Source organism: Anopheles arabiensis, chromosome 2 (genome assembly GCF_016920715.1).
Source record: "Anopheles arabiensis isolate DONGOLA chromosome 2, AaraD3, whole genome shotgun sequence".
Taxonomy (NCBI): Eukaryota; Metazoa; Arthropoda; class Insecta; order Diptera; family Culicidae; genus Anopheles; species Anopheles arabiensis.
Genome location: NC_053517.1, coordinates 4,464,107 through 4,486,859, shown reverse-complemented (window position 1 = coordinate 4,486,859; position 22,753 = coordinate 4,464,107). Strand labels below are relative to the sequence as shown.

Here is a 22,753-nt window from a genome sequence, read left to right as displayed (position 1 = left end):
TGAAATATTTCAGGGAAAATTCAAATTTCATCGCCGTTTTTGAATTTCATTGTTGTTTGGAATCGGACCGTTGCGGTTGAAACATTTCAAGCAACTGCAATAAATTTCAATCGTCTTTCGCTACCCGCCGCCCATGCCGACCGCGCACTCGATTCGACCGTGTCCGCCGCCCCGGATGCGCCCGCCAGACCGTTTCGTGGCCGCAGACAGGGTTGCGAAGTAACTGCGGGAAGCCCCAAATGAGTCAGCTAGACTAGCAGGACGGCTTGGCTTCGGAATCCGTTGGTCGGGGCCGCTCCAAGGAAGGCCGAGAAGATAGAGACCTCTCTCTCCAGGGAGGGTCAAAGGAATAGTCCACGCTTGTTCGGATATTGGAAACCGCATGGAGAAAAACCGCACACAACACAAATTGTATTAATTGTTGGTTACTATTTACAGAAGCATTCCGTTTTTATTTCAACTCAATAAGTTCTTTTCACTGTTAATACGCGCCGATAGACTGGTCACTGGCCCCAGTCACTTGCTGACGTCCCCACATTCAATCAACATCTTCTTCCCTCTCAAAGCGCTCGGTAGGCGCGCTCCCTCCCCACACGCTCCGAACAGGTCGTTTTGGCTGTACAATATCTTAAAACCTTTGCCACTACACTCTCCGCAAACAAATCAGACGATAAAACGTAGTATTTAGAGAGTTTCTAAAATTAGATATCACGGGTTCTGGTTTGCTTGCGGCTTCCGCTGCATCTGCACAAACAAGAGCGACTTCTTAGCGCTCCGACAGCGTGTGGTTGTGTGTGTGTTTCACTTAGTTAATAAATACTTAGTCTCTCGTTCGCTAAACGATTTCTTCCCCCATCTTGCTCGTCCCACTTTTCTCGTGCTCGTGTGCATTGGTTACCTTTCATGGCTTAAACTGGTACATTTAGGGCAAGAAAAGAATACGCACACGAAACAGCAGGGAAAGAAACAAACAGGACGTCCTGACTCCAAACACGGTCGCACTGGCCTGAGGTGCCGCAGCCCCAGCAATAATTTAACAATCTTGTTCAGTTTTCGCCCCTCTTTACCCCATTTGTGGCCATTCATACACATCGCTATGTGGCAAATGGCGCATCGAATCATAAGCCCTCCCCTACACTACTATACATACTATAAGATAAAGGTAATAAATTACGCACCTAATACTCTTGCGCACTATGCTGTTGGTGTCTGTTTGTTGAAGCTTCGGCTATCTAATCGTCTACCTAACGCGCTCCTGCACTACTGTCTACTTGCTCCCGCTCCTGCCTTGTATTCCTTACGCGAAACTCCAGCGTCAATCTTTGTCTTTTTGTCTTTGCCACTACTTATTTAGCTAACTTTCCAAGCTCGTCCTTGTGGGGCCGGCAGAACTCCGGGCTGAAGGACCACGTTTAAAAAAGAAACAGAAACAGAACTAAAACCGAACCCGTGTGGAGCGTTTCACAAACGGCCCGCACACATCCGGATTTGCTAGGCAGATGGCGCTTACAGCCTACGCGCGGAAAAGCAGTCGCTCCATCCTTGTGGTGGTGGTGTGTGTCTTTGCCTGTACAGTCGAATTGCTGGAGCATTTGCTGTGCCGAGCATTCCATACATAAATAATTTAGATCGGTCGTCCCGCGTTTGCGCCGTTTGCCGTCCGCCTTCCCGATGCTACACTGTACACTTTTTACACGCCTTCCGTTCGCCCACTGGGAGGGCGAACATCTCCTGCCCCGGCTCAGTGGTACAGCCAGTTGGAGGGAATCAGATAGTCCTTGATGGTGTACAGCGACTTGGCGTACCAGTGGATGCCCTCGTGCCTCGGCAAGCTGAGACTGTCGGTGCGCTCGAACAGGGCCGACACCTTCTCCGCCAGCCGGTAGGGCAGGAAGCTCCAGTGGGCCACCGTCTGGCTGTCGATCAGCGCGTAGCAGGACGCCGCTATCGAGTCGACCACGATCGTGCCCTCGCCCGTGAGCGGCGCGTACACACCCTCGGCCAGTGTGGCCGATATTCGATGCACGGCCCGCGGCTCCAGCGACCCGGCCACATGCACCAGTATGTGGTCGCCCTCGCGCACCCGGTCGGCGAAGACGAAGCGCGTCTCGGACCGTTCGCGGCGCCACACCATCACCAGATGGGCCGGCGTCACCTTCAGCAGCGCGCCGCCCTCCGCCTCGATCGTCACGAACTCGCGCCGCTGGTGGGTGTCCCGGTCCATGAACATGAGCACCTCGCTGAAGACGGTGCGGCCGGCCGCATCGACGGCCTGCACCCGTTCGCCGATCTGCAGCTCGCTCAGCTTCCGGTGCACGCCGGCCTCGGTCAGCACGGTGCTGTCGCCGGTGAAGCAGCCGCTTGTATGGCTCGACTGGGAGGAATCTGTGTAGACGGAGAGATGGAGAGAAAGAGAAGGAAGAGAGAGAAAAAAACAAAATGGTATGCGGTTAGTAAAACGGATCCAATTTAATGTCTGACAAATGGACGAAGAAAAACCACAAAAATGCCGAAAATTGGCCCATCCGAACCAGACAAGGCAAAGGACGAAAGAAAAGCAAAAGAAGAGAGAGAGAGAGAGAGCTAAGGTATCCTCACCAAAACTGTCACACACACACACGCACACGTACGCAGTCGCGGCGCCATGCTGTGGTTAACATATTTACTATCTATTGATTTATTACACCCCAGAAACAACACCGACAAGAACAAAACGACCAGCAACCAGCAGGCTGATGCTTGAAAGAAACGGTTCGTCCTGTGCGAACTCACATTTCGGCATTCGTCTGCCGATTTTGCCTTTCATCTTGCGTTTGCTTGCGCCTGGCGATGCTCGAACCTGCTGCGGGGGAAATTAAAAACGGTTCCCATGCAGCCGCGTGCATCGTGCACCGGTTTCACCGTCTCTCCTTCCTCTCTCTCTAGACCTGTGGCGACCCTTTTTGCGGCCATTGTGCTGATGTTACGGCACGGAACGGCCGGATTCTGGAGGCGGCGATCAATGGCGGCTTGGAATGGTATCACCCGTGCCTTTTCGGGTCGGAAAGAATGCCTCGGCAACATCGGTCTGTGTGTTGCGCTTGGGTTTTTTTCCTTACTTTGTGTGATCGTTTTCTTGCCTCAAACGAGCACGGCCAGTTGCAGGGAAGAAAATGGTGGAAAAAAGGGAAGTGGCATCGGTTTGCGGTTGCATTTTACATCTGACTCAGTTAGGTAAAGCTTCGTTTTCAATGATGCTGCAAAGGTAACATTGTAGAGTTGCCAAGGATGTTTCCCCAAGATTTATAACTTATCAAAAATGCTCCTCAAACCTTACACGCTCGATCCAATTAATACATGCTGCCTGTGTGTCATTTATTTACGTTCCAATTGCAACGACGAACGCTGCAGCAAATGGTACGATTCCGAAAACTAAAACATCGACCAGAGCGCGCACGAAACACGCCGTGGACCCATCAAATCACATCAATTTTGCGCTTAAAAGTCTCATTTGTCAAAACGCGTTGCTCCACGACTGTGTGTGTGTGTGTGTTTGTGTTTGTGTCGTGTACGATGCTCCAGGGGTCCTGATTGATGATCCCGAGCCCCGAGCTCACTCGCTCCGTAGCATGGCTCATCAATTTCAAGGGGCAGTGGTGGCTCAATCCACGTCTCGTTCCACCGCAACGGCGCTTTCCCTGCGTGATCGCAATTCCAATCGATCGGCTGCAGATAAATCTTGGGCCTGGGACAGGCGAAATTAATTTCCGCCTAACGCTCGATACCGTGAGAGCGTCGACTTTGGCTGGTTATGTTGTTTGGGGCCCAACCAAGCCGCCACCAATGTTGGCGAGAGTTTTGCGCGATCCGTAAAACAAACAAGCTGGAGTCCGTCGCGTGTGAACTGTCACGCTGGAGTGTTTATTTACATTAATGCTGTGGCTGTGGAGTTGTCTTGGCCAGCCATTCCTGATTTGTGTCCAGCGGTTGGAGCACCGAACGGTCTTGTTAATTTCCGTTGTTTTCTTATCGAAAGGGTTCGAGGGGGGAGGATATGGAAGCGAACGACATTTGATCGAAAGGTTCCCATCGCTCTGAAGTGGCCGAGCGAGGTACTTTTTTATGGTTCTCCTCTGTCCCGCTGATGACCGACAGCTCTAATGCCCCCCTGTTCTTTCCCTCCCCGCGGTGTGTCGCAACCATTATCTCGTTATTAAAAACAGATAAATGATGGCATAAAGAACCAAAGTGACAGAGCGCCCCGGACGCATCGGAAATTGTAAACTTCCCGAACGGCGCGCTTAACCATAAACAAGCCGAGTTCCAACCACTCGACGGCTGTCACACGATACGCCAGCCGCCGAAAGCCTCACCGTATCCGTCCGTCACGATCCCCCATCACCCGGCCCGTGCGCGTTGGCTGGAATGTGAAACGGCCCCGTAGCCGTTCGATATGAACGTGATACACGGAGGGAAACTCTAGCGGTAGCCACAGGTATTTAAGAGGTTTCCCGTCTGCTGCGCTGGTGCGCTTCATTCCGACGCATTGAAGTCTTTCGTTTCGTGCCTTGCGCAAGCGGCGCTGTGCTTTTGAATGGGCGCAGGCGGACCCAGTGCGTGTGTGCAGGTTCTTGAAGGCGTCCATTGCAGAAATCGCATCGCTCGAGCGAATCGTTATTCTCAAGCCACCTGAAACTAATTTGCATACGAGTTTAGTGCGCTTTCTGCTGCGTCGTAAAAACAAGTTGAAATTTTGTTGCACATTTTGATTAGCCACTTTTTCATTAGCTGGGGTCTTTTTCGAGAGTTTTAAAATGCAAAAAAAGAAACAAAAACCAACTCCGGCCTTGAAGATCAACAAAACAATGTAAACATTTGTTCGGTACATTCTAAAAATGGCGATCGCTCTGGCGAGCCTCAACTGTAAGTGGGCAGCTTTCAAATAGTGTGTAACGGATTGCCAGAGAAGCATTTTCCAAACACACAACCGCAAACATATGCCCCCTGTGCAAAGTGCAATAATAATATTTGCCATTTGTTCCCGCATCCCGCCCGCAGTACGGATCCCGGGAAGGATTGCGCTCAAACACCTGAACAAATCCATTCCAACAACGGCCCGGAACAACAACGGTCAAAAGAAACAACCAAACGAGCAAAAAAGGACCCTCTCAAACCGCTCACAAAACTCGTGCGAGAGTGCTAAGCAAATAATCCGGCTAGGGGCAAAGGACGTCCAGTCCAGCTACTTGCCGCGGCGAGGTTTACCGGTCGGCTTTACGTGCGCAAAGCGGGATAATATCATTAGAAAATTAATTTTCCAACTCAGGGCCGGTGGACCGGGGTTGGGATTGATTTGCAGCCGCCGCTGCTTGGCTGCAGGATTATCCCTGGCGAAGGGTTAACCGGTGCTTATCCACTGGAGGCACTGACTTTGAGCCACTCGAGCCAGTTGTCTTTGACAGGTAGTGCGGAAAGCGGGCAGCATCTCCGAATTGCAGCAACAGCAATGTTCCCTCGAGAATCAAGCAAGGGAAACAAACATTTACACGAGCTTAGGCACAGAAAAGATGGGCAAGAAGGGACCAACCAACCAAAAGCCAAAGGACCCATCGTGGTCGCTTTCACTTGGCGGGATCGATTTTGAGGCGGTCTCGGTGCAGGTCGGTTTTTAATTAAAACCCTGCTGCAGATAAATTAAGGTTCGCTCCTCCGAAACGCACGCTGGAAGGTCGCGAAAATAATAGCCTTCCCAGCAGAATCACATTCACCGCCCAAAGGGAGCGGAAAAGCGGAACACGCTCTCACTTAGAACGCTTTAACAGTGTGCAGCGGTGCAGCGCCGCCCCGGTGCTTTAACAAGACGCTGATATGATCACCGAGCGAGCAGGACGTAAAACAGCCCTCGGGCGTTCGGGAAATGGCCGCGATGGCAGCGAGAAAAGATGGACCAGAATTAACAAGCTGCTCGTTAGCCATCTTCATCGCGCCGAGTCCGTCGTCTTGTTCTTCCGCTGACGCCAAGGCGTATTTTCCTCCACCCAATTCCGTTCACATTCCCCATTCACTCGTTAAAAGTTTGGAACTCTGGAGCTCTGGATCGTAAAAAACCAACCCTCTACGGCTTGCTTCACCCCGGGCCAGCGGGCTGAGAGAACATGGCGCAACCAAACAACGCGTAAACCGGACAACGATTTGCATTCATCAAAAGTTGTCGAGCATGATGTAGAGCCCCGAACCCCGGAGGGGCGGGAGGGGAAGGTTGGGTGCGGAAACGGCACGCAAACTACAGGTTACAGATGGCGGCAGGAGCTGTCGAAGTTGCTGCGAAAGCTGACGCTTTCGGCGTAAACTCAATTACGGATTCTGCATTTCTCTTTTCTTTGCTTCTCGCAAATGGTGATTTCGTGCCCGTGAGGCCCGACAACGATCTTGCCTCTTCCTTTGGTCCGCGTTGCGTGCACCATCCCGAAAAGTTTCGACTCCGACAGCTTGCGCACGGGATGTATCTGCGCCGAAGGTAGTCCTACGGCGGTGAATGAAGGACACGCCGGGCCGCTGCACATAATGGGAGCCGTAAGGTGATACGACTTCTTAAATGAGCGCTGTCCCGCGTCTCGCAGTGCGAAGGAAAGAGTGCGGGACAGGTAGGTTCGCGATCGGATTACAAACAGAATCAGGCTGCTCAATTTCCGTTCCCCGGGATGGATAGGAAACTGATCCTACCGACCGCGCTTGAAGGTGATCCTCTCAGCCCTTTTGCGGGGAAGTCAGGGCGAGTTTCCTTGAAATCAACGGCAACCCACACCGTCACACCGAAAGCTCAACTCACCTGATTTGACGGAGCAGTGGATGTGGCTACGACTCTCGTAGAACACCCAGTCGAAGCCGGCCTCGACGGCCAGCCGTGCCAGCATGCCGATCTTCGACCGATCCTTGTCCGACGTCATGATGTCGACGGCGCGCCCTTCGTAGTGCAGCGACTCGGGCGCATGCATGTGGTCCTCGTCCCAGCCCTCGGTCACCATGAGCCGCAGACCGGGCCACTGGTTCATCACCGAGACGGCCAGTATGTTGAGCTTTTCTTTGCAGCGCTGAGGGAGAGAGAGAGGGAGAGAGAGATAGAGAGCAAAGTAACACGTTAGTATGGTGATACGTTAATTAAATTATCCCGTAATGATGCTAATTATTTGTCAACAAGCCAATACCCATAAACAACTGTTCGTTTGGCCGCCAGCGCTTGCAACTTCCTGCTTAATAGCTGAAGCGAAACGCCGACCGTGGCGAAAGTTGCTCCCCATCAAAACGGGTGGGGGATTGAGATGAGAAAAAGAGGAGGGAAAAGCAAGAGAACCGCGCCAACCCCGATAACGGAGCAGACTAGAAGCAGGAGACTAATGACTAGCTTCGACACAAATTGATATCGACTCGGCAAGACACCCCTCACGGGTCTCTCGGATCGAATCAAGCGGCGGTGGTGGGTGGGGGGGGGAGGGGGTTGATTGGAATGATGAAGAAACACCGCACACACACGCACACGCACATACGCACGCAGAAAGCTTGTTATCTGGCTGCTTTTATCACCCAGCCATCGGTACCGCGGGGCAGGAAAACCCGTTCCGAAGCGCTTTTTCTGAGATGAGAAAGGCGTGAATGTGCAGTGGCCATTGAAAAACAAATGCGTCTCATTTGCATCGCACCTCGCTGCAAGCTGCCCCGGCCAACCCACCCCGAAGCTGATTAATGAGGTGCGTGTAGTGATAAAAATAAAAATTAATCTTCCAACTTCTTAAAACACAGAGCGAGAGAGAGAGCGGAGACCCCGGCAGCATCGTTTCGACGCGCGATGGTGTGTAATTTTCTTCACCTTTATCACGCATCGTGCAGATCGTGGTAGGCTTGCGGCACACACCGCTACAGCACGGCTGAAGGTGATGTGGATGATGATGATTACTTTAGACTTCCATCACCGGTCGAAGATCGATTTCACCTCCGCAAGAAAACCAGTTGCAGTCTCGGTGGCGGTGGCTGTGGAGTGTGTGTGTGTTTTTTTTCGTTACATAGTAGAAGACGCTGCTCGCTTGGCGAATGGGGAAACTGTTCCAACTGTTCCAACTCCCCAGCCAAGCATAATGGTAAATGAAATCGTTTAAAACGGTCGGCGCAAACGCAAACTTGGGAAGATAAAATGCACGGCCTTGCTTGAGAAAAGCGCCGAAGAAAATGGCTGTTCGGATGGGATCGATTAGCGTTTGCAGAGGAGTTGCAGTTATGAGAGACGGAAACTTAATCACATTAGATTATTATACAGCTAAGAATCATGTAAAATAAGCTTAGTTGTCGTTATACAGCCTCTACGGACTGTTTGTTTAGCTCCGAGCTGAATATAAGCTGAAACGAGCGTCAGGTTTGAGAGGGAACTTCAGACCATGGCTTCCAAATTGGCTTTGGCTTAAACCATTTCCAATTCCAATTTGTTCCAGCTAAGCTTTTATAGGTTTAGGTAACTGCTTACACAGAAAAAAGAGAACCAACCTACAAAAAAAGCACGTAGCACCCAAATCCCCCCTCGAGGAGCCACTTCCTTTTACGAGCAACCTGTGTTCATCCCGAAACGATTCCACAACGTATCGCTTTTTTGTTGTGTGTTTCCGAATTCAAGATGGCTCCCCCAGCGCGCTCCCAATGCGGGCAGGAAAGGCGTGGCCTAAAGCTTGGACCGTTTCGGGGAGCGAAGAAGCAAAAAAAAAAAATGCTTCAAACCAAACAGCAAGACGAACCCGCGCTGTGGTCTCTTGTGCTGGAAAGGTTTTGGGGTGTGTGTGCTTCCGAGCGTAGAAAGGTTTGCCTGTGCCCGCGGGGTCCGCCGGTTGCGACAAGGACAGGTGAATCCACCGTTAGTCATCGGTTGATAGCGTCTTGGCAACAGATGCTAGATGGTTCGAGTTCGAACCATAAAACGTACCCCAAATTCCCAATGACTGATCAAAGGCTCTAGAATGTTCAAGGTTCGTCGCTTGAATCGTTTCTGTCGCTTGAAATTGTAATCTTGCCGTGAAGGCATTTCCGCTCGACGAGAACTGATAGATGAATCATGTACTACGGTAGACCCTTTCCGCACAAATGATCGTAAGAACTTCACGATCGTTAATTATTCGCAACGTTTCGATACATTTCCCGCGACGCCATTTTGGTGTTGAGAGTAAGCAGTCGAGCTTGCTTTCACCGCCCAAAGAGCTGATGCTTCCTCGAGATTAGCAATACCGGACGCCCGGAGCAGCAATCACGAACCTAGAACGGTTCGCTCGATCGCGTGATGCGCGATCCAATCGCAAAAGCTTGTCGACGCTCCAGCTAGTGGTGCGTCAAGAAGGTGGAAGCAAAGAAGAAGCCCCTGAACGCTAAATTAAAATTTATGTGTTTGTGTGCATTTCAGCCGATCAGCAGGAATCGTTGAATGGATTTTAGCTCTTCCGTCTCCCTCTCCTCTATGACTTGTCGGTTTCCTTCGTTTATAGGTTGTTTTCCATTGCCTTTTTCTTAATCGTGTCTAAACTTTTCGTCACAGATGTCATATTAGGCTGGCTAAATGGTGTCACGCTTGTCACAGGGACTAGAGCCTCCCTCCCCCAAAAAACAAACCGATACATTCCCACCTAGGGGCCGTACCATCTTGCGCATTTGCCTTGCTCACGCAGTAATTGGACGCCCCGAAAGTTGCTGGTCGATACGCTGCGGGTCCGAAACGGGCCGACCAGAAACCCCAGAAAAAGAAACCCAAAAATGTTTGTCCTTCCGTTGCCCACAACCGGCCGCGTTTCGTTTCGCTTGATCGCCATTCTCTCTCTCCCTCTCTCTTTTTTGCTCCGTCTCGATCTCGTCTTTACCATTTCCCGGAATCTTCCGAACCGCATTGGCCACGGGTTCCAAGGAGAATGGGTTTCTTTGGGATTCACTTTTCCCAATTGCAGGCCCCGGCGATTCCTGGTGCTGCTCAAAGGTGTTTGTTTTAAGGGCTACCGGAGACGAATCGATTCCGTGTGCTCTGTGTCCCTGAGCCAATTTGCCACGGCGTCTAAATATTTGGATATTTTCTTTCCCAAACCAACCGCTCGCTGTCAAACCGATCGAAGGACATCGAACGGAACCATTAGATGGCCGTTCGGCTTTTTTCTGTTGCTGCTGCTGCTGCTGCTGCTCCCGGAGGGCCTTGAGCTTCTCGCCGGGAATCCGTGACGGATAGTTTTTCCCAAAATAATGCCTTACGGCTGTGTGTTTGTGTACGGAAAACGAATTTCGGCCGACAATCGATTAACTGCAGTTGACTGACTTTGACAGCTTTTGCCTTGCTGCAATTGTTGCGAAATGGTTTACCCCCTAACCTTGACCAACGGCAAGCAGCGGGAGTTCCCGGGCGGTTGGCATTCTCATTCGTTTTCCTCTTCTTTTTTTTGCTTTTGAAGTTTGTGGTTGCCATTTATGTTTATTTGTTTTTGCTTTCGTCCATTTGAATCGGTGGATTTAAACACTCACAAAGGGACTAGGGACATGTGATTTGGCAATGAGCAAAAGGGAAATTAGCAAACACCCGGTTCGATGAAAAATGATCCCATCGCGCGAATGAAACGAACGGCAGAAGGATTCATTCCTTTCCCCTTGGGAGCACCATCGTCCAAGCAGTGGAAGGGTTTTCAGTGTCCGGAAGGTGTGCACTCCAGGGTGTGGTTTCTAGTTGGGGACAAGATTGTTCCCAGGAGACGAAAGTAAACATGCGCTTTTAAAGTGCATTCAATTCCCTGTGTTCTTCCCATGTGCTCAGGACTGACTCGCGCTAATGGGGAAAGGAAATTTACACTTGCCTGTTAATTTTTCCTTGACAGCGTTTGTTTGACCACAACCGGCCGTCCTGGAAAACGCGCACCCGTGGGTGCGGCTAAACAAGCTCCCGGTGTGGCGATAATGTTCTTCACTTTCCTAATTATGTTTGTGGAGCCTTCTGTCTGTTCTTCCGCCATGACAAAAGAGCCATTTGTGGTGTCAATTAGCGCTAGTCCCGTAGGAGCAACCAAAAGGAGCTCCCACTCTACGCGTCGCTTCCATTGTGTGTCCTTAAAAGACGCAGCGCTTCCGCATGAAGTGGTGGCGCTTAACGATGTCGTGCGTGTGTGTGTGACTGATGCTTTTGTTAGACATTGGTTGTGTCAACAGGCCACAACAGCACGGTAGCTTCCCACCTCGGTGTAACGTGAGCAACCGATTTACCATTCTAAAGCCAGCAACATTCCCGCAGCACAATGGCCCCGCCAATGGGCATGGGAAAACAAACTCTCCGTTTCCAGCTCTGCTTCATCCCTACACACACGCACTCGCCTTTTTATCCCACACTCGAACGAAAAGCTCCGCTAATCGTCGGCTTATTTGGTACGCGGCGGCCACGATAAGGACCAGCACCAGCGCTTTAATGCTCAGATTTATTCCCAACCCCGTCACAATAAACTCAACTCTCGAGGGCTTCACACCATTTGTGTGTGTGTGTGTGTGTATGTGTGTGTCACACTTCATGTCAAAATATTTCGTCAGCTCCAAAACGCAGGCGGGCTGCGTGCGCGTTTAATCGTTCGGGCACGATCTCCCGATCAGCCCCAGCCACGACAGCCCCGCCAGTTTATCCGCCTGCTGAGGTAGCGCTCCGACACGATCCGGCAGCAATCGAAAACGTTTAAGCGTCAAGCGAACGCGTGTGCGACAAATTCCTTTGAGTTGAAAGCGGGCAGGACAGGCAATAAAACGCCCCCCCCCCCCCTTCATCCCTGTGTCTCGCTCGGACCGCGCACAAACGCGAGCACAAGCGCGAGTCACACCGTGTGCGACTGCGGGATGATAAATGGTCGGCCCGGTTACCTTCTAAAGAGCGGCCCATTTGTCAGCCCACGGGCAAGGGAAGAGAAAGAAAGAGAGATAGAGGGAGAGAGGGAGATTGTAGAGAAACGCACAAATGTCGTCTCATCCCACGAATCGGTACAAGAAGTGGCTTGATCGCGGGGGCACTCTTCTGTGCCTGTTTGTTCCATTCTTTATTTTCAAAATATCCTTTACCGCGCGCCATAAAAGACGCTCGTCGACGCGGGGTGGGGCAACAAAAAGGTGAAAAGGCGAAGAATTAAAAAGAGATAAGTATTAAATTACATCGCATTAATATTGCTCACTTATTTTGTCATTTCAAGTTCAGCCGGCACCGAGACCCGTCACGACGAGGACGACGAAAAGGGTAAAAGGGACTGTCGGTTTGCTGCTGGTTGCTGGCTGTACCGCTCAGCATCGTGTAATGTACGGTGTCATCGGTACATTTTGGGGTCGCACATTAACTGCACACACGGGGTTCGGTGGGTCTTGCCTTGCCGGTGCGGTGCATCGCTCTTTAGGACATTATACACCCGACACGAGCCTGGCAACCTGCGTCGTGTGTGCGCCCGTGTACCCTTTTTGTTTCGATGTGCATATATTACGGTCCCATAGAGGCAGGGGGAGCGATAGCGATCGAAAACAGGAAGGAACGGGAGAATGCAAAACGAACAAATCCTCTACCCAACAAACACACATTCGGTACCATTTAGTGGTGCGTTTTGCTGTGCCCGCACACGGTTGATTAATGGTGCAGATGGTGTTTTCGCTTTCCCCGGCTTTCTGGCTGCGGTGACATTCGCTCCCAAACCACCAGCGAGACAAGTGGCAAGATTGAAAAATTATGATTAAAATGTAATCTTATATAATACACCATCGGGCTGAGCTACTTGGGTGCCGGTGTTGGGGGAGTTAATCATCTGCGGATGCCGTTTCGCTAACGGGGTAAACGAAAGATTACAATCGGGCAGGAAGAGACGAACCTCGACCGGTGGGAGGACTCTAGTGGGAATAGGGAAGCATCCAAGGCATGGATCGAATTACAATCGAAAGGAACGGCAACCGGATGATGACGCTGATGATGAGGCCGATGAGGCTAAACGATGATCGGTGGACTGATCTGGGGCCTCGTACCCGAGGACCTCCCGTGTTGTCCGGGCGCCCCCGGAGAGTGCCTTTTGTTGTGCGCCTTGCGCTTGAGGCAGGTTAGTAGTAGCTTCCCATTTCAGAATCCTTAGAAGTAGCGCTGGATGAGATGAGCGCGAGAGAGAGAGCGAGAGAGCGTTTGCGGTGTGGTCTGCCCAATCCGGGAGACAGGGGACGCCGTCCTCGAGTGGATCAGTATCCGGAGGATGTAATAGGATATTTGACCTCACCGAGGCGAGGATCGATATCGATACCGGATCGATGCCGATTTTCCGCTTCCCGGCTGGCTCGACATGTGCGTCCAACAGTGAGTGAGATCGAGGGGGAGAGGAACGCTTTTTGCGGCTATCAGAAAGGACCCACAACCGTGCAGAGCACGAGAGAGAGAGAAATAAAGACACAAGAAAGTCAAACCAGCGGAAAAGTTTGAGCCCGGTTCGACAGGTCGGCGAGGAATGCGACAAATTCCTGCGGTTTTTGGCGTTGGCCACATGGTTTCGGGCCTTGGTTTTTTTTCGGAACCGAAACCAAACCTTCCGGTGAACTGAGATGTTGATTGTAATGAATCCTTCCATTGGCGTGAGATAACCGAAACCCGAAAACACTCTAGCCAACCGAAAATCTCGGACCGGCCGCAGGGAAAGGTTAACGAACGACATGCGATCGTGCCTGGTTTAAGGTGATGTCTTGGTCATTGTTTGAAAACTTTGGGTTTCAGGCCCAACCGCTGTATCAATGTGTCAAAATCACTGTCACAACAATCGGAGCTCTCTGGTATGGTTAATTCTTGGAGTATTGCTGTACCTTTTAAGCAACTGCACACAATGTTTTACCTCATTTTTATCAGCACAACAAACCAGCAACATCGCTGAACGTACTCGGTGGCAAACTTTCGAAGACACAAAACACTACATTAAAGCTCATGAGCATCCGAGCTCTGGACAAGAATGCCCGTTTTGCGCGCTACTTCACTCTGCACAGCTCTACAGCCAGACAAGCTGACCCGCCGTACCATCCAGCACCAGGTTCAATTTAAGCCTTATTTATGAGACAACGAACGGCGTTGCGCACATCGGGCCCGATCGTTCGGGATAATCGGGTTTTACAACCGCGCGCGATTATGCTGCTACCTAATGCTGCCCAGTTGCTGACCGTTGGCAGGTTGTTAGCGTGAACTACTTGCCCGCTTGCGCATGTGAACCGTGCTGTGGGGCTTGTAAGTTTCCCGTTGCTTTGCAGCGAGCCACAAAACGGGGGGCCATAAAGTTTACCACTGCAGAAGCCGTTTGCTGAGCTCGCTGAGGACGCGTGTGTGTGTGTGTGTGTGTATGACGCGAGAACGTGAGCTTAATGTCACTGTCAATAAATGTGTTTAGGCGCTGCACAGAGTGAAAAGCTGCATGGCTGTGGACCGAACGAGCGATCCCAAAAGCAAAAAGGCATCCCGATCGCCCCCACATTCGCTATGCTGCTTATGCTAATTGGGTGGTGATTTAATCACGGCAGCGGGTAGTGGCCACGAAGCTCTTGCTTTCCTTGTTTCGGAGCTACGCCCGAGGCACCGGAACGGAACGATTGGCGAAAAATATTGGATACTTTTATGCTTTTCGGGTCGGGCGTATTACAGCCCGTGACGAAATGCTGGCAGCTCTTGATGGGAGGGGGTTTCACCCGGGGTCGGTCGGACTTTCTCACCCTCCGTACGATGCAGGGTGAACTTGCGGTGGTTCAAAACAGATCATAACTTATGCCTGCGATCGACCAGCTCTGCTTGGTGGTTGTCTGGACCGTCTCGCGCACGCTCCATCGATTCGCTGTGTTCCACATGTTGTTGGAGAGTTCAAGCTCACAGCCGTCACCCTTTCTAGCCGTCGGTTTTGCTAGATCCTCTTTAAGATTGTTCCAATGCTCCCAACACACACACACGAACAACACGTAACTACATGTTCGAGCGCCTTAATCGTACCGCGCAGCGATCGTTCATCTTCCTCACAAGGGCACGATCTGCGTCCATGACTTCCCACACACACACGGACGGACGGCACGCACTCGGCCTTTGGGGAAGGATTTTCCCACCGTCTTGCACACGGTTCGACATTTTCGCTCCAGTGCCACAGTGATTGCTTGCCACTGATACGGCTGTTGGGGTCGTTTTCTCCGCAGAACAACACATTGCGCGCCATTTTCATCCTGTGCCTTTTTCGTGCTTCGAGATGTAACTAACCCCCCCCCCCCCCCCAGCAAAGAGCGGCCCAACGATGAGTTGGCAGTTACGAGTCGAGTCGCTTGGGCCGGGAAACGCCAAAGCATGCAACAATTTGCTCTCGAAACGCAAACCATCCACGGGGGCTATTGTTTTTTCGTGGCTAAAAGTAAACACAAACCCACCGTTCGCATTCCCTCGATATACATTGGGCTCTAGATGCCATTTCGATAGGTTTACAGCACTGAAAGGCGGGCGGTTCGGTACGCCAACCTTCCTTCTCCTTGAGCCCGCAGGTTTTATCGCCCACCCACCATCTCAAGCTCATTTTGTGGCTGCCGCAGCTAAACTGGAAGCGCCGCAAAGGGCAATTGCAATCGCAAGCTACACTCGCAAACAATCGGAATCGCATTTCGAAAGCTTCCTCGCAAGGTAGGAAAGCAAATACAAATACAAAAATACGGGCTAGTCGACAATGATTATCAATTGATTGACTTTTAATCGCATTGCTTGAGCGACCGGGCACTAAATAATATTCAAACGCGTTGCCTCGAAACAAAACAAAAATAAAAACCGCTCGCAATATATGGCAATATAAGGCCCACGGTGCGTTTATCGTTTTATGAGACGTTTGTTTTCTCTTTATAACGACTGTGCGGTTTTTTTTTGTTTTTTTTTTTGGTATTTCTCAGTCACTTTTATTGTGCCATCATTATCGTTTAAGGGGCGTGTGTGCGTGTGTGTGTTTTTGTACGTCTTTCAGGCATGCCGTGGGCTGTGAGATGGGATGCAATTCATTGCGAGGAAGGTAGTTAAAAGGGAAAGAGTAGCTCGAAGTGCCCAAAATCAAGTTCAACAAAGTTGCTTTGTTTCCAAACGCTTCCCGCGCCCGATCGCGCAGCATTTATTTTCTGTTTGTCGGATCGCACTCGGTCGCTAATTAGCGCCTTGTAAATGCGTGTCTATGTGAGTGTGTGTGTGTGTGTGTGTGTGTCTTGCCACAGCGGCAATCAGATGCGACTGTTTCGGCCAGACCGGTACTCGACCGTCTGCTTCCATATACTCCCCAAAGGCAGCCACAGAAAGCGACGCTTCGAGCTTCACAAAAAGCTCCGTTTACAACCGTATTAACTAATTCCCTCCGCTTATAGCTTTACAGCTCTCGCCAAATACAAATACCAGCACACACACACACACACACACACACCCATACACACGTACAAACACCGGCAACTGTGGTGCGCAATTCGTAGCCATAAACATTCAGCCCATTAAGCAGGGTAACGAAAAATCGCTTCCAACCGTCGTCTTAGTAGCTTAACCGGACACCTTTTCGAAGCCCGGTGGGTCGGTGGGTGGGTTTGGATGGCGCGAAATCGTGCCAGAGAGGGGGGGGGGGAGGGGAGGAGCAAGAGAGAGAGCGTGTGTGCCATATAAATTCCATAATTGATTGAAATTGGTCGATTGGACGCGGTTCTATGCCGGGAAAGCCGCGCCTGCCGGTCCCCATCCGAGGCTTCTCGGACTCTTTATAAACCAAAACTCGAAACTCCGTAGATCGTAAATCGGGCTCGTAAAACTATTTTTCCACCATTGGGGTTTCGGGTGGTGCAATTTCTCCCCTCCACCGCCCAACCGGCCCCGATCGAACCGGCTTAATGATGATGGGCACATTAAAATCAGGTCAACAATTGCCAAAAAAAAAAAAAAACAGCGGCCCCATGGGTGGCCCCATAGCATAGCAAACCCCATGGCGGAACCAGGCCGATTGATGTCTAAGCCCGATCAGCATATATTGGTATGATTTACGATCCAGCATCCCCAGCGTCCCGGGACGGCGGCAGAGCAGACGCGCGCGCATAAATCCTTGCCCATTGTAATGAATCAGCCCATTGCCACGGCGCACAACTGTCACACACCTGCTGACGGTGCACGAGCTAAAAAAGACCACCCCCCGCGATCGCACGCACATCGTGGAAGCAAACAGTGTCGTCGGCTTGGTTTGCTTCGGTTCTGCGCCTCTGCCGGCCGATCTAATAGCGCTAATAAGTCGCAAAAAGTACCGCAAACCGGGTCATCTGGTCTGTAAAAGTGTGGGAGGGGGGGGAGGGGGCTTTTTCTCTGTACCTTCCACGGAGGGATGGATCGCTTGCGTCTGTGCCGGCGTAACGAATCGGTCGCGGCTCGCGAGCAAGTGTCAAAACTATCGCGACCGCGTGCGCGCGCGCGCTCCACAAAGACCGGTGCCGGAAAGTATCAACCAAACATGAAGCTGTGAAATGAATAAAATCCGTCAAAGGCCGACAACAGAACCACACAGAGCTGTATGAACCGGGCCCCGGCACAGATATGAAACAAAGTAACACCAAGAGCTGTAACCCATCACTTGGTGGGTAGAGGTGCACGCGATCGGTGCTAAATTCCCTATCTCGATGCCCGTTTTTTTCACTGTTGCACGCTTTTTCCCTCTCGCTCATGCTCTCTTAATTCAATTACACCCTTTCACCAAGAAGGGGATGCGAGGTAGCAACGGCGGAAAGGGCGAAGATCCCAGCGAGACAGTTTATTAGTACACAATGCACAAATATTTGACATCATCGTGCGGCTGTCAAAAGCGACAGTTAAATATTTACGTTCTGAACCAGATTTATATTGCACCTCCTCCTTCCTCCACCATCCCCACCAACACCCCCAACCAATGGGGTGGTTTATCTTCTCAAGTGCCACACAATCGTACCGTGCCGTTGATCGTTTGCTTACGATTACCCCGTTCTCTCTCTCTCTCTCTCTCTGTGCGTGTGTGAGTGTGTGCTCTTTCAGCTTTCCTGCTCGTTTTAATTACTCATGTCAAATACGGTGTCCGCTCTGGGGTGGATCAACAAATTGGTAACGAGATCCAAACACACTTCTGCCCTTGTTTGACAATCGGTTGTTAACAACATTCGCTACAAGTGTTTTGCGCCCTTCGCGCTGTGCCACTCACACACTCGCCTTCCCGCTGTCCGCCTGTGCATGGGGAAATGTAACGCCATCCGGACCGTGTCCAGCATGCTCCTCACTCTCTCTCTCTCTCTCGTCTTTCTCCAAAGCCCCCCTTGTATGCGCCCTCTTTAAAAGCATAAAACAAGCAACAGAGCACGGGAACATTCTAAGCTTGTGGCCGTTTGGTGGAACGCGACTCGAAGGTGGTGTTTATGGTAATTTCAGTGTTTCGTTCTGTCCGAGAACCTCACCCCCTCCCCCCCTCTCCCCATCACTCAAACCACTTCCATTTGCAGTTCAATGCAACCTCTTCGCGTCGGTTTATGGATTTGTTTTCCCTCGGCACACAACCAAGCCGGCCCTCGGGCTTAAAAGCTTTTCTTCTTCCCTCCTGCTTGCTCTTCTCGTCCACCTGTACCCCCGGACCGAACGGGAAAAGCTCCCTGAAAGGAATGGTAAACACTAGGTAGGTTGAAAAACTGAAAAACAAAACGCCAAGAAGCGATTATTTAATTTTTAATGTGATCAAACAGTTTCAACTCTCACGTGTGCTTTCTCTGCCACATTTTGCTGCGCAGCACATCGCAGCTAGAGCAATGTGTGCTTGTGTGTGAGTTATTCGTTTACCAACGACCCCTCTGAAGATGCCCTTTTGCGGGCGGGTGTGAAAACAAAAGCGACCCCAAAAACAATCCCCCTCCCCGCGGTGAGGTCTCTCCGATCTGCAATCGATCGAGCCGGAATCGGGAGGAGGAGGTGGGTGGTTGTTGTTTCTACGGAAGGTGGACGAGTTTGCTCAACAGCTTAAGAGCTCGAGATTTACTCAAACAGACGTCCACCGACATTCCACCGACGGGGAGTTTTCATTGATCCTCGTCCCCCAGGCTCTGTGAGGTGTGATTTTCGATATCACTTCAGCAGCAAACGGTTCCAGTGTTTGCACACGCTTCGATCATAAATGGTTCCCTTTGAAGGGGCGGGACGTTGGCGAGGGGGTGGTAAAATGAACACAAAATCTCTTGGGTAAACGCGGGACGGAGTTGTTGGAGCACCAAGAGCACTTTAATTGAATTTTAATCATTTATTTACATTACTCTGAACGTTATGCGCGCTGGATGCGAGATGGGATTCGCAAAGCGTTTAAGGCGCAGGCGCAACCGAGCGGACGGCTGCAGCACGAGGGAGGGGGGGCTACGTTCGAGAATAAACAATCAAATCGGTTGTCGTCGTCTTGAGAAGAGCCAGATTGTGACATCCCTTCAATAGCGATCGTGGGATCGCAGATGACTTGGACGTCGCGCAGCCGGGATCGTTTGCGACGACAGAAAATGAAACTAACTGCACGATGAAGCAATTTCTCGTCTATTCCCACTATTCAAACAATTCCTCGCCATTCCTGGAACGCGTCTTAGAAAGCGCTCTCTATTTGTTGATAAAAGCCAGATGCCACGCTTGGAGTCCCTGCAAAGACTTGCTGGTATTCTAAGACGCAAAACGACCCTCCTCGGCTCTCGCTGACTACATCCGCTTCAAATCACTGCAAACCACCGCGTTCAATGCACGAGTCTTCCGGGTGGGTCGTAAATTTTGAACGCACCACACCGGTGACACATATCACAATCGGCGGAACGTAATCGGCTCGTTTTCTGCGATCGATCGTAAAGTTGCCCTTAATCCAGCGCTGATACGCAAGTCCGGCGATAAGATTAGACCTAACGGGCACGCGAGAGGGAGCAAAAACCCCCCTGACACACATACAAACTCAGGCTCCCCGATAAAGGTAATTCCCCAAAACATTGCATTTCGTCGTAGCTTGAAATAACGCTTGTAATGACATTTAGCTTTTCGGTGGCTGCTTCTGGAATGTGGGAAAGGGGTGGCTTTCCGGGGATCAAACACACACGTCAAGGCTGTGCGAAGAGCACACGCGCGCGCGTGTTTGTGTGTGTAGGGAAAAAAGAAATTGAGGTCGAGCATGTAGCATTTATCAAACAAAACGTTGCATTTTACGCCCGATCGAACGATAACAGTGTGTACGCTTGTACGTTTGTTTGTTGCCTTTTTTCTCTTGTCCCGCCGACGCCCTGACATGGTGTTGATACTGCTAAAAACTGCTGGTGTGAAAGGCCACACGGTGTGCGGTTCCCGTCGGTACTGGCCTTCGCCTTCCAGGACCTTGCCTTGTAAAACGATAAATACGGAAGTTTATGGGGCTGGATGGAAGCGGTCCCGCTTTTACGACTCGGGACGACCCGTCGTAACCGAGCTGGTGGCCCTGAGATGGTGTAATGAGCTGCCGGGACGCGTGCGACCTTCCCATCCGAACCAGTACCCAATGCTCTGCCAGCTCATTAACGAAAGAGTCCTTCGAGAAGGTTGTAAAGAAGACAGAGACTTTTTGGGAAGTTCGTCGTCTGCTTTCTCCACCGTCAGCGTCCTGCTGTCACTCACCTGCGTCATAACACGGTCCGCTCCCGTACCCTCCTCGTCCTTGAAGATGATGTCCTTGTTGTAGTTCGTCTCGAGGCTGCGGAACTTGCTGTCGTTGCGCGAGATCGGACCCTCCTGCATGCCGGACGCGGACAGCGAGTTTTCGCTCACGTTCGGCACGTGCTGCTTGAACACGAGCGGCAGCAGCTTGCGGGTCCGCCGGGGACCGCCAATGCCGCGGCCCGGCCCACAGCCGGCCGTCAGCTGCACCAGTGCCAACAGCGCCACCATCAGCCACACCATCGTCCTGCTTCGCTGTGGTCCACACACCCTTCGACACCGGCTGGTCGGTCCGGCGCGACTGTGGCCCACCGAACCCTCCTCTAAGGGGCTGACACTCATCTCCTCCTCCACCGTCATCATCTCGTACGGTCCAGGCGGGCTGGCAGGCAAGCGGGCTGTTGATTGCATTGCCGGGCTGGCCGGGTCGGGTGTCGCACAGGGCACGACGACAACGCGAGCGACCGGCGTCTGTCTCCAGCGGCCCATGCGGGTGTCACTGCACAGATTGCACGATCGTGACGCAGAAGGCAGCGACCTCGCTGCACTCTTCCGGTGCATCCAGCTATCGGTGGCCGACGGACGGTCGGCACTCGAGGCTGAGGACGCCACTTAACCTTCCCCACACACACAAACACACACACACAAACAACGCACGATCACACACTCAGGCACTGCGGTCACACTTTCTGGTTTTGCCACGGCACACCTTCTCGCCTTCAACTGCACTTGTCTCGCCGGGGCCAACACACCCTGCACTTATTGGGTTGTAATAATTATTTATGCTCTTTGCTTTTCACTTGCCAACTTTACACACACATATGTATACACAGGCACACACGCACGATCATAGACACAGACACGCGGGGTTATGCAAATGAGGATGCACTACTGGAGGCAACAACTCTCGGCCGCACTGCTGATCGATTCCGGCGTGACATTGGACGATGGCGCGGCTTCGTTCACTGAGATTCAAATTTACTGTGGCACGTGTTTTCTCGGTTGGGGTTGGAATTGAAAACTACACCGTGGGTCTAATACACACCGATACACTTTCTAATCATCACGCGGCACGTCCAACGGGGCGAAAAGAAGGCGAGTTTTCCCAGGCGAAAACAAAAAACAAAATTCTCAATTCCCCTTCTTTTTGGCTTCACTTCTTCCTTAAAGTTATGCAAAACTTTTCTTTCCGGCTTTTCCACTCCACTGTGCACAAACTGACGCCTTCAGTGCCGTCAGGCGACGATATCAGCGATTGGTGTATGGGGGGTTTAGGTCCGCAAACGGTCCGCCGAAGCGATGGTAATTCGACTAGCACTAAATTAGAACTAAGTAGACTGACGGTTGAAAATTTTTGAAGCTCGCCTTACCTCACGCCCGAGCACCGTCGGTGACAGCCTTCGCCATCACGAGAGAGAGAGAAAGAGAGCGCGCAGCAAGAAACGGGCCGAATCGAGCGAGCGAGCGAGATCAAGCAAGCACGAGCGATAAGCGAACGAACGAACGAGCGAGAGCTGCGTGCAGCGAGAGCGAGATGATCCTCGCAACGCACCACCCCACCGACAACACTGGACGGCTGTGTGAACGTGTAGCTGTGTGTGCGTGTGTCGGGGGTGAATAAAAGGAAAAGAAAAGTCTCATCCCTTCCCTGGCGGCGTTTGGCTTTTGGGTCGCTGTTCGCACCAACCTGGAAAGCTTGCCTGGCGGGAGCGGGACAGCACGCGGCCCGCTAAACCAATGGAAACTGCTCGAGTACGTGCAGCGAAAGTAGCGATTTCGGATGTGCTGCTGCTGCTGCTGCTCGAGTCGAGCACAGGGCGAAGGGAAAGCTTTTCTGCTGTGCTCTTTCTCCGCACTGCAAGGATGCCGGCAAGGTGATGGTCGGCGCGAGGACGACCGCTTGCAGATGAAGCGAGACGGCTAGCCGTTGCAAACTTACCCTTAAGCTACCGCCGTGTAAGCAAAGGGATGCAATGTGTGTGTGTGGATGCTTTTTTTGTTTTAATTTTCCCGTTTATCCATTTACCGCCAGCACACACACTCGCAATCTCATTC

At 51.5% G+C, this 22,753-nt stretch overlaps 1 protein-coding gene across 1 annotated transcript; it reads right to left on the bottom strand.

Moving 5' to 3' along the window:
- Nucleotides 1–414: 414 nt before the first annotated feature.
- Nucleotides 415–22,028, bottom strand: LOC120896175 (protein hedgehog). Its single transcript, XM_040300121.1, has 3 exons — nt 20,660–22,028; nt 6,809–7,070; nt 415–2,385 (listed from the first exon to the last, which is right to left on the bottom strand). The coding sequence occupies exons 1-3, from the start codon at nt 21,257–21,259 to the stop codon at nt 1,742–1,744; spliced, it is 1,506 nt and encodes a 501-aa protein (XP_040156055.1). The 5' UTR covers nt 21,260–22,028; the 3' UTR covers nt 415–1,741.
- Between the last annotated feature and the right edge of the window lie 725 nt (nt 22,029–22,753).

Excerpts from the sequence above, each read along its gene's own strand:
- LOC120896175 (XM_040300121.1), bottom strand. The coding sequence starts at position 21,259 with ATGCACCGGAAGAGTGCAGCGAGGTCGCTGCCTTCTGCGTCACGATCG. Across the intron at positions 7,071-20,659 it reads CGGACCGTGTTATGACGCAG|CGCTGCAAAGAAAAGCTCAA; the intron begins GTGAGTGACAGC and ends TCTCTCCCTCAG. Across the intron at positions 2,386-6,808 it reads CCACTGCTCCGTCAAATCAG|ATTCCTCCCAGTCGAGCCAT; the intron begins GTGAGTTGAGCT and ends CCGTCTACACAG.